Source organism: Zingiber officinale, chromosome 8B (genome assembly GCF_018446385.1).
Source record: "Zingiber officinale cultivar Zhangliang chromosome 8B, Zo_v1.1, whole genome shotgun sequence".
NCBI lineage: Eukaryota > Viridiplantae > Streptophyta > Magnoliopsida > Zingiberales > Zingiberaceae > Zingiber > Zingiber officinale.
The window spans coordinates 13,569,443-13,581,926 of NC_056001.1; the positions used below are offsets into that span (position 1 = coordinate 13,569,443).

Below are 12,484 nucleotides of genomic sequence, written 5' to 3' on the forward strand. Positions count from 1 at the left end.
CGTCGACCTATCTGGACTTCATACCAGCTATCCGATCGACCCGTTGACAAAGCTGGACTGTGCCAGATATTTGGTCAGTCCGTCGACCTATCTGGATTTCGTACTAGCTATCCAGTCAGCTTGTTGACCTAAATGGATTTTTGTTAGATATCCGGTCAGTCCGTCGACCTATCTAGACTTCTCTTGCACACTTAGTTAAATCATTAGATCACATTAAACCTAACTTAACTTACTTTGTCATTCATCAAAACCTAAGTTAGACCGTTAGTGCACCCTGCACCAACACATACTTGTTATTTTGTATTTCCGCTGTGCTAACAAGTGTAGGAAAGCGAATGATGTAAGTGATTGGCTATTCAACCCTCTCTAGTCAGTGATCAAAGTCCCAATAGCTAGGTCGTTGGAGGCATGGACGAGTGGCGGAAGAGGCTTGGTCGCTACCTGCATGGAGGAGTAACAGAGGAGGCTTGGTGGCGGCCAACATGGAGGAGTGGTGGAGAAGGTGATGAGGAGAGTTTAGGCGGAGATGAATTTTTTTCGTGAACAGAAGGTTTTGGATGTTAGGTCACTATTGTTTTAGATATAAAAAATTCTCATATATAACACTTTTTAAAAAGCATTGTCTTGGATCTAAAAAAAAATACTAATAGACAACAATTAGGTAAAAAAACGTTGTCTTTAATAAGAAATATAAAATATAGACAATGTTTTTCACTAAAAGCATTATAAAAAAGAAATAAAAATGTTTTTAAAAATACGACATTGTCTTTTAAGTGTTGTAAAATATCAAATTTTTTGTAGTGTTAGTCGAACTCCCGCCTCTTTCAACTAGACTTGAAAGGGAGACTTATGATTCGGGATATAATCATAGAGTGCAACGTCGATAAGGAGGTCAATAGTCCTGTTGAGCTAGCGAGCGAAGTCAAGGAAGAGTTAAGTCGTTCCCTTAATCCATTCGGCCATGACTACCAATAGCTCTCAACTCCATGGTGATCTTAATTTCAGAAAACAATTAATAATCATGCGGATCTCAAGACATGTGGAAAACATAGGAAATAACTATCACTCTGTAAAAGGTAATCCTCTCCTATGTCCTCAGGTACGCAAACACATGTATCAAAAATCCTAAACATCCCCTTTTCGTTCCTCTTCCTCCACCTCCGCTGTTCCAGAAAACCTTTGGTAATCATTCTAACTTTCTTTCTTTTTCATCTTCTTCTATCTAAATTCTAACGGATCTTTCTACCCATCCTCATTATCATTAGATAATTGACGCCCACGATGACTACTATGTCTAGTCATATGTGGTTTGTTCATTGGTGTTCCGAGACAAGGTGCTATTTTTTCTTAGGATCAACAGTTAATTTTTAAGGCATTAGATTTAATTAATTATAGAATTATAAATTTGTAACATCTGAAATTCTTAAATGCTTAAATTATACATTCTATTTTTTAAAAATTATTAAATCACATGTCAATTTTCTAAATAGGTCACCAAGGCCATAAAAAAAAGAGCCAGTTGTACTTACATTAAGTACTTTCATTTTTAAATTATTAAATTATACACGGATTAAATGAGTTAGCCTCATTAATTATTTTTAAGATGATCAATTTTATCTTATAAAAGTTTTTATTCGATCATTAGAATAAATTAGAAGTACATGTTGATCAATCTAAAAGTCTAGTATTCTTTTGATTACGTTCTTCATTTAATTTATTTTTTAAATAAATATATCATAATTAAAAATTAAACTGCCCAGTATTTGAATGATAATATGAATATTTTATGATGATATCATGGCCTTGGAGACCCGATTAAGTGGTAAACGAGCCCAGTTGCTTGAGTTATTTGAGTTTTGATTTTTAAAAAATTATTCGGTTATATATATATATAGAAATTTTAGCCTGCGGTGCAATTCTTACGATTTTGCTGCGGTACTTGCCACGTCAGCGAGAAAACACAAAAAAAATCAACGCTTCTCTCCTCTGATCGGCCTGGACCGATCAGGCTCCAACCTGATCGGTCTGGGCCTCTCCTGATCGGGCCTTTCCTGATCGGTCTGTGGACCGATCAGGCTCCAACCTGATCGGTCCCCCAGACCGATCAGGAGAGGCCCAGACCGATCAGGTTGGAACCTGATCGGTCCAGGCCTAGATTTCTTCGTAGGTGCAGATATAAAGACTCGCTGACGTGGCAAGTACCGCAGTAAAACTACAAGAATTGTACCGCAGGCTAAAATTTCTCTCTCTCTCTCTATATATATATATAATTTCATTACAAAGTAAACTCACGTAAGAATTAAAATTCAAATCAAATCAAGCCGAACTCGAGTTTAGAGGAAAACGAACCGAGTTGACATCGAAGTTCGAATTTGCTCGACTCGATTCTACTAGTTTAATTACACCCGAAGGTCACCGATATTCTAAAATCTCTTTTGCCTTCCTCGCTCTATGTAACTGACCGGCCGCGAAATTGTAAAATTCTGTGAACGAAATAAATTTTTCTCCTTAAAAATTTTGCTTTTAAAATACAATACATAAAAGCACTATGGTGAAAATAACGGTTCTGATTCACTTATGACGGGGCATATCATTCATCCGACGGTTCTTATTATCCGTAACTCCCATTATCCCCCAAAACCGTTTGTCTTATCGTTGTCTCCTTCGGACCGTTGGATCCTGCCACCCAACTCATATTTAATACCGCATCAGCGCCGTGCGCTCCGTTGCTAGGGTTGCGTTTCCTGAGGATCGCAACATTTACCAGAGCGTGTAGGCGGAGGTGCGAGTGCGATTGCCATGGCGACCCAGATGAGCAAGAAGCGCAAGGTTGGCCTTTCTGGGATCTGAATATTCTCTTTTCACTATTTCGTTTTGATCCCTCGCGCTAAAATTGGTTATTTTGGTGGATTCTCTCCGTCGTGTTACAGTTCGTAGCGGACGGAGTGTTCTTTGCTGAGTTGAATGAGGTCCTGACGAGAGAACTTGCTGAGGATGGTTATTCTGGTGTCGAGGTTAGGGTTACGCCCATGCGAACCGAGATCATTATCCGGGCAACCCGTACTCAGAACGTCCTTGGTGATTTTTCTCCCTGATTTTGGAATCTGTTCCTGTTTACGAGTGAGATCTCGCTTCTGATTGCCTATCGATTGGTGATTCAGGTGAGAAGGGCAGAAGAATCAGGGAGTTAACATCGGTGGTCCAGAAAAGATTCAAATTTCCTGAGAATGGTGTGGAGCTCTACGCTGAGAAAGTAAACAACAGGGGACTCTGTGCCATTGCTCAAGCTGAATCGCTGCGTTACAAGCTTCTTGGTGGCCTTGCTGTTCGCAGGTTGGTATCCCATTTCACTCTTGGTTTCAAACCAAAGTTTGACAAGGGTAATCTATTTATTGTTTACTTACCTACATTGTGTGCCCAATTAGACTTCTAGTATTACATCATAATTCTGGACGACTTTTGGCCGAAAACATTTCTTCATATAAGTTTGTCCACGTTTCTGCTTACCAATTCAGATTGCTGTGCTTATATGATGAAGTCTATGGCTAATGGTCATCTGAGGTTGTTTATGTTGCAACTATATGTTGTTGTTTTTTTGTGTAACCACATAGTACTATTTTCCAGAACATTTCAATTCCAATTATTGGTTTGTTGGGTCTTCACACACTTCAGTGGATGTAGGAAGCTAATTGTTTATTGTAACACTAACTTATAATCATTAGGTGGCAATTTTGAGATTGTCGATTATGCAATCTTGATCATGACCTTGATCTAATTATTAAAGTTCCTGTTAACATATTTGTGGACTTATTGATGACTATACATTGTTTCAATTTTGTTCTACAACCATATTATGCTTGCATCCGAATTTGTTTGGCATCCTGTAGATTTTTCCAGATTGCATGGTTGCCTGTCAACTTATTTTGATTTTGTTTGGTTATGTCTGTCATTTACAGAAAATAGGTTGCTTATTGCCAACTCTGTGTAAGAAGATGACTATAGGTTGCTTAGTAACCATCATGAGCTTTCAATTAAAGCCTCTGACAACATGATGCTTCTACATTTTTTCAAGCCTGATGTTCTTTTAGAATGCTTTCTGTTTTCCATGTAATGTGAATAATTTATTGCTTCTACTTTTTAGGATTCATTTAATCAGAGGTAATTTAATCTGATTCACTTAAGAAAAATGTAGCTGCTTAGATATGAGTTATCTCTTGATTAAGCAGATATATTTGTTTGCATACACTTGTGTTTTTTAAAATTAGCATAATGGTTATCTTTTAGACATGCTATCTTGCTGTTGGCAGAGTCATCTGATGATTGCATGTGCCATTCTTGTTTTAGATTTTTTTAATCCAATTTTACATTTTATGATTCTTTTTTGTAGGTTTAAATTTTTATGACTTGATCTCTAGCTATAAATTTATTTAATCTTTGTGATCTATATTTTTATTGATCTAATGTTCAAATTGTGGACAAGCCAAAAGCAATATGACTTCTGGTGGTGTTGAAGATTTTATTACATTCTTTTATCAGTTCTGCTGAAACTTCATTTAGTTGTTTAACTTGTCGTCGATTGCTAGTTTCAGAAGCAGTATAATTGCTTGTCATTTTTTTCTAGTTTTTCTTATGTTTTTTTGTGTCAATGTTTTATGTATCTTTCCCACATCAATGTATCTCGTGGATGATCATTTAGCATGAAAACAGTGTCTCATTCACTTGTGCCTTCTCTCAGGGCCTGTTATGGCGTCTTGAGGTTTGTCATGGAGAGTGGTGCTAAGGGATGTGAGGTATACAAATTTATCATTGAGATCCATCTACCTACCAATGAATGCTTATTAAGCCCATGTTTTTTTTCCAGGTAATCGTTAGTGGAAAACTCAGGGCCCAGCGAGCTAAATCCATGAAGTTCAAAGATGGATACATGATTTCTTCTGGTCAGCCTGTAAAGGAATACATTGACTCTGCAGTGAGGCATGTTCTCCTTAGACAGGTTAGTATCTGAAATGCACCAATCTATTTTACACTGATTACAAGGATTTTAGATTCTAAAAAGAATGCAAGTAGTAAATAGAATGGACCAATCTATTTCACACCTGCTAATACGATTTCAGTTCTGACATTGAATGCAAGTAGCAAATATTTATGATTTGAATTGAGTATATATCCACATAATCAATCTTCTTCCCCTTGAATGTTTAGGGTGTCCTTGGAATCAAGGTGAAAATTATGCTGGATTGGGATCCCAAGGGGAAGCAAGGGCCAACCACTCCTCTCCCGGATCTCGTCACTATCCATCCACCAAAGGATGAAGACGAATACGTGAGGCCAGCCCTGTTGGTGCCTGCAGAGATACCCATTGCATGATGATGAGTGTTTGCTGCGGATGAGTTTTACTAGAGGACTTACCCTGTTATGGCTTCACAACATAAATTGTAGTAAGGAGGCCTATTTATACTTGTGATTTTGACTGTCATCTTCCAAACTACTCTTGTTTTTTTTTGGGTTCATTTGCATTTAATCTTTCTTTCCAGAAAATATGCTCTTCCTTTATGTCTTGTTATGTTTTCTCAAAATATCTTTTTTGACACCTGGTGCGATATAACAAATCATAGTTAACAGATTTTAAAAAAGAATACAAATACAAATGAATATTTTAGAAAGCTACTTTTTCTTTAAAACACATTTTACCGAAAAATATTTTTATTTTTAATACTAATGCAGAAAGTGTATTTCTCTTAAAAAAATTGATTTGTACACTATAATATTTTGACTCAGCATTTTCTCACTTAAGCCAGGACCAACTGTGAGGTCAGGTTGCAGCAAAGGAGTTATAATTCCTGTCTGTGTAAGTAACAACTACACCCATGTGCATTTAATAAATTCACTGCTATGATTGTCACCCAATAACTTGTCCTTATTCCAGATCTACCAACATGGTCGGCCCTGCGACTGCAAATCCCCAAATCCAAGAAACTTTAAGATATCGAGGATCTCGACTAATGATAATTTACACCCAAGGCCCAATCAAGGCTCGCCGATTGTCTCCCCACCATCAGTCTATTTTAATCGCCCAGTTTTTCTCTTTTATCTTCGATCTCAAATTTCACTACTTTTGTACATCACTCTCCTCTATAAAGTGTGAACTCCTCTCACAGAGCCAAACAATGATATCGCCTAGCAAAGTGAAAGGAAAATGTATAGTGCTTCTGCCTCCCAATCCCCTCCTCTTCCTTTCCACCTCCTCTTCTTCCTCCTCACCCTCCTCCTCCTCCTCGGAGTCTCCTGGTACACCAGCTACGAGGCGATCCTCGAGGGCGTGTTCTATCAGCTCAAGTTCCTGCTCGTCGTCTCGCCTTTGCTGTTGCTAATCGTACTTCACTGGCTCTCCTCGGATGGGCTCTCTTTCTTGGTTCCATTTCCGGAGAAGGAGTCGCTCCATCGGGCTGGCGGATCGCCTTGGGGTGTTGGTTTCCTCCTCCTCCTCCTTATTCTCATGATTTCCTATCAGTCCTACTTCCAAGATAGTTGGTTTCCTCTGTCAAGTCGTTGATCTTATTAAGAATCGTATCTTAATATATATAAAGGTTTGTTGTGTAAATTTGTAATTTCTCTTGAATGAAATGATTTAGTTTCTGCTCAAGAACTTTTGATCTTCTTCCTAAAAATGGTTTTGAGGGAGATCCAGTTCCGGGTTTGAGCTGCCTCGTCATGCCTACCAAAATCTTACGGTAGAACAAAGAAAGGTGGACATTAAAATGGTAATATTGGATATCAAGCTTCATTAAGGCATCGACAGTCATAAGAGCTATATATCGGTTCACTGTCTGGGAGCGAGTGAGTTCACTGTAAAGTGGACGGTGCGAATGTCTTAACATGGGTACTACGGTACTACCACATATATCACTTCACTATTAAAAAAAAAACTCAAAATAATTCTTCCATCGTCCCATATTTTTTTATTATATTTTATTTTTTATATAAATAAAATTTAAATTCATAAATTATCATTAAATAAAATTAATAATTAAAAAATAAATTATATTATTTGAATTGAAAGATCTAAATAAAAAATTTATTATTTTTTTAATTTAAAATTTAAAAAATATTTTAATTAAAAAGTAAAAAGAAGGAGCCGCTTCTTCCAAAAACTTGAGGGAGGATCGAAGGGAATTCCCTCCCCTATGCCACGCCCAAATTGGTTAGGAGCTTCTATTATAGGTACTCTTAAAGCCATTTTGTATACATGAATTCATTTTTTTTTTTAAATCTAAATATCCGAGATGATTAATTGAATCTTTTAAAAGTTTATTATCAACTATTAAAGTAAATCGCAAAACTACAAGACCAACGTTATAAAATTTCTAAACATTTCAATTGTAATGGACCTACCTGAATAAGATTTAAATCTTTATTATATATAAAATCCATCCTACCTCTCACTATTGCAGCTAAGCACGTTGATCCTGTCAAAAGTAGGAGGATAGAAAGTTATGGATATAGTTGTTAGGTTGACTGACGGTAGAACGCGCTCTGTTTTATAAAATAAATAACGTCAGTATTAAGTTAGGAAGGAGGTTTTCGATGTTGATCTTTCAATACTCAAGTCAGTCATTGAAAATATAGAAGGAAAATGGAACAACAGTAATACAAGCACAAGTAAACAGTAATCACACGTACCTCTACCGGTGATGAACCTCCTTTTTATATAGAGCCTTGGTGGACGACGTGGACACTTCTCAAAGCGTGAGCACGATCTCCAATATGTCCTATGAAGGGCTCTGTCAGGAAAGTATCTCTGACATCATATCTTAACAGAGCATGTATATCCCTGACAAGACAGTAGAAGTTTTTTGCCATATGATTTGTCTGTCGACCATGTTTCGTGTCAGCGGCACTATCTCCCAGAAGAATATCGAGAGATACAACAATGGTCCCGCTGCATGGCCGAACGGGGTAGTCGTTTGGTCGGGACTCCTCTGCTTCGTCGGCTTCAGAGAGATGACAAGGGTCCTGTTGCTTGGCCGAGCGGGTTAGCCGCTCAGCCGAGATCCCTCCGCTTTGTCGACCTTAGTTGCTCTTCCCTACGGTGACTATATAATAGCATGCCCTCCCGTTCGGACAAGCTCTCCGGCCTCCTTAGCGTCCTGCTGCTCCATACTGAGCGTATGATTGTCTTACCGTATTATCCGAGCTAGACGGTTGGCCTTACTCGGACACATACTACCTGACTAACCTTTGTCGTCTCTTGCTGATCGGACCCTGATTGCTCCGACCGGTCGCTATAGCCATCCTTCGCTCGGCCACCGTATGCAAACCTTTTGACACCGTCGGGTTGATCACCTTGACTTTGACCACCACCTCGGCAATTACCCTGTGCCAGGTGGGCCCCCCTCTGTCACCGCATTACAAGCCTCTCCCTCAAGTCTAGTCGAAGGAGGCTACAAGTCCAACTGACTAGACCAATAGAGTCTTTGGTGGCTTCCACGTCCGATCGGACCAGATATGCTCCTGAGTTTCTGTTCGGAGCAAGAGTTTACGCCGTTCGGCTTTATTTTGCCAGGCTTGATTTGTATCTGCTGCTCGGATCATACCTACGAAGGCAGATAGTGGATCGGCTGCTCGGCAATGTGATAACCCACTCTCTGTGCCGATCGGGATGATGGGCGACAATACTTGGCGAAATTTTTCTTTTCACTACGCTCCCTCAGATGAGCGCCCTTTCACAGTAGCATCATCCAAATTTCTTGAAGACCATACAAATCTATGATAATTATGGCTGAGCACGTAGCCATACCTTTTAATTAAGCCTCATTAATGTCTTCTGCTAGCTAAATACCACGTGCCCCACTTTCTGTCGTCGCACGTTTAACGTGACAGGTAGATATCCGCTGGTGATGTGATAGATGTCTTTTCAAATTCTACGATCGGATCTTCTCCTGATTTTTCGAGCCCTGGATCGGATGGCTCAGGGTGATCGATCACGAGGTTTATAAACCTCGCTTACATCGCCGTCTTCTTCACTTCACGTGTCTTCGTCTTCGAGCCTTCTACGTCGCTTCACCCTTTCTTCTTCTTCGACAATCTTTTCTGTAAGCTTATTCACCTTTTCCTTATCTGAATCCTTTCGTTGCTCCTTCCTGTCTCTTTCATTTTCGATGGTTAGTTCTTCACAACCCCCCATCCCTGTCCCTGGGCTCTGGTATACTTCCACCGAGTCCAAGTTTGACGGAGACGATATTGAAAGTCTGAAATCCATCAATGAATTTCCATTCTACTACCAAGTTGTTATTCCTTCTGCGTACGATCGGCCACACGAACCACCCGCGGGGTTTTTTTAATTTTTTTTAAGGACTAGTTTATCGTCGGCCTACGATTCCCTGTTCATCCGTTCTTCTCTGTTATTTGCAAATATTTCTATAGTTCCCTTTGTTAGCTAGAGCCCTAGAGCCAATCATTTGATGATTATATTTTGGACTTGTTGTATCATATTCTATATAAATAAAGGCATTTGTTTTTTTTGGTTATTATACTTACTTGTATTAGTGCCAAATAAACTAAGTATAATAACGTCCTAGAGTAGAAGGTTCTTACCTATATCAATCGATTGGTTGAATCGATAGTGAGATGATATAGGGAACACTACTCTAAATCATTCCTAGTCGAGTATTAACATTCAGGGACAATGTTAATGCAATAAGACTAGCATGTAGGTCAACTCGATGACTTGATCTCACAAGTCATGGATATAGAGATATCAAGTTGACACATGAGTATGCATTAGAGAATGTATACTGAATGACCCGCCATGAGAAAGTATCATGCATCGTTATATGAGTGTCATATACTTTCTCATGTGGCTATTAGTATGACTACTAGTCCTTAGACCTGAAGTCACCATGGTTCCCTACATAAGGAGTTATGTACTTTGGTTTCGTCAAACGTCACCCATAACTGGGTGGACTATAAAGGCGAATACTGGGTATGTAACAAATTATGCGGAGGATGTGAGTGATGTGGATGAGATCTATCCCTCCTATATGACGGGAGAGACATCGGTATTCTTGATAGAGTGAGACCACGAAGTGCATGACCATGCCCAAATGAGTCAATATAGGATATTGAGCTCATTTGATTTAGTGAGTCTACTTGGAGCTCAAGATTTAGATTGGTCAGAGGATGACACGGTCTATGCCTCACATTGATCAATCTAGATGTCTAGGATAGAAGGACACTTGTCATATATTGTGAGGAGTCACAATTAGTAGTCACAAGGTGATGTTGGATCTCAACATTTCTTGTAACTTGGGTAGCAATGATGTATTGCTAGATGCCGCTCATTGCTTATGTTTCTAAAGGAGTTTAGAAACATTGCCAACGTTACAAGAACCTATTGGGTCACACACAAAGAACAAGTGGATGGAGATTAGGTTCATATGATGAACCAATTGGATTAGGTTCATATGATGCACCAAGGATTGGATTCGGAAATTAGACTTATTGAGTTAGACTCAATTAGATTCAATTGTTGAATAAGTCTAATTTAAATTTGATTCATTAAGTCAATTTATATCAATGAATTGAGATTCATTAGATTGAAATTGGCTTGAATCAAAGAATGAATTCAACTCAACATGGAAGAGATTTGGTCAATTTTAACTTGACCAAAATGGGAAGTTGAAACATCAAGTTTGACTTGATGAATTGCCACTTCATGGAGGATGACTCATCCTACATGGCAGCCACATCATCTCCACCTCATGAGGTGTGCCACCTCATGGAGGTTACACCTCCCATTCCATTTAATGTGGCCGACCACATTAAATGGGGAGGTTACATGTGTGTGGCCGGCCACACTAATGGGGTAGGAGGTTTCATTTTGTGTCATTCAAGTGGTGTTGAATGCTTCTCCTTCCTCCTAGCTCTCTTCCTCCTTTCTCTTGCTGTTGCCGTGGGTTCCAAGAAAGGGAGAAGGTGTGTGAGTTGTGTTCCAAGAAAAGGGTGAAGTGAAGGTCACAAAGGAGGGTACCTAGTGGATTATGTGAGATCCCTTTTCTTCCTCTTCTTTCTCCCCTTTTTAAATACTACCCGAGAGCCCTAGAAAGTGCTAGCACACTTGGGTGCTCTCTTCTCCATCCTTGTGTGTTAGAGAACACACCTTGTTCATGTGAATATCACTAGAGAGTTGTCTACGTTGATAACTTTGAGATCCGGCATACCATTGGACGAGCGGGATTTGCGAGGGCACGCTTCGAAGGTAAAATGTTTTTCCTTTGTAGATCTACTGTAGATCGTAGTTTGAAACTCGTACTCATGTTTTCGAAATTTTTCTTCGCACGAGATCCAGTGGCATGGGTGATTCGGGGTTTCCGCGACGCGAAAAAGCGGTTTTCGCGACCCGAAAAATCCAACAGTGGTATCAGAGCCACGTGCGAAGCGAGTACGAGTTTAGATTCGTATTTTTATGAAAAATATGCATACTGTAACATTCTGTGAATTTCCTAATTTTTATGATTTTATGGGTATTTTTCTCGCAGAAGCGAAGCACAAGTGTTATTACACTTGTAGGCTTCAACTACCGAGAAGAATTTTCCGAAACGGCAATGTTTCGACCCAAATCGTTTTGGGACAGTGGACTTAGGCACTATAGGATCGCTTAGGAGCAACTCGCGATGGTTAGATCGTGGGTAGGGGTACTGCCCCTAACCCCGCAAGGGGATTTGCTCCGCGATTGCGCTCGAAATCGCTAATCGGGACCGCCGGGAAAATTTTACTCATAAAATCTGTAAAATTATGAAAAATTACAGAAAATTATGAAAAGTATATAATTTTGAATTATATATTAATTTTGTGATAGTCATGGCCCAAAGACCCAATTTGATTGGACAATTTGTGTTGTAATTCATAATACGGCTGCGCGCCGTGATGTAATGTGCGTGTTGTATTTTATTTTTTTTGTTTATTTTTCGCGACCTGCGCATCGTGCCTTTCTTTTATTCTGGTTGTAAATTAGATTTAGACTCGAATGTAACTCGAGTTTCAAAATTGTAATGTACAAAAATTGGAGCTGTGGAAGATCCACTCGAGACGGAGTTACAAGGAAGGCGCGAGCAACACAAGGTGGTCAAAAGGAAGGCGCTTGAGAAGTTGACCTTAGGTTGACCATCCGATCTTCTCATTGGCTTGAGAAGATCATAGTAGGGCCATGACTAATCACAAAACTTAGTTAATTACTTGTGTATATGATGCATGTTTAATTAAGTAATTAATTAGTGCCTAGCGATTAAGATTAGATCTAAATCGTGCACAAGATGCACCCTTACGATTAGATTAGATCTACATCGTGTACAAGATGCACTCTATCGATTAGATTAGATCTATTTCGTGTATATGATACAACATCATTTATATTAGATCTAAATCACGACAACTCAAAATGCCTACCATGCCGTGATACCTACCACTACCTCGATCGCATGATGTT

General features: G+C 39.1%; 2 protein-coding genes across 2 annotated transcripts; both read left to right on the forward strand.

Annotated features, from left to right (window-relative positions):
- The first annotated feature begins 2,671 nt into the window (after positions 1–2,671).
- On the forward strand, positions 2,672–5,538 carry LOC122017056 (40S ribosomal protein S3-3). The gene is made up of 6 exons (XM_042574529.1): positions 2,672–2,829; positions 2,931–3,078; positions 3,162–3,333; positions 4,736–4,790; positions 4,862–4,993; positions 5,203–5,538. The coding sequence occupies exons 1-6, from the start codon at positions 2,800–2,802 to the stop codon at positions 5,365–5,367; spliced, it is 702 nt and encodes a 233-aa protein (XP_042430463.1). The 5' UTR covers positions 2,672–2,799; the 3' UTR covers positions 5,368–5,538.
- Positions 5,539–6,196: 658 nt separating this feature from the next.
- Positions 6,197–6,553, forward strand: LOC122013525. Its single transcript, XM_042569796.1, has one exon. It carries the CDS (start codon positions 6,197–6,199, stop codon positions 6,551–6,553), a length of 357 nt encoding a protein of 118 aa, XP_042425730.1.
- The last annotated feature ends 5,931 nt before the right edge of the window (positions 6,554–12,484 follow it).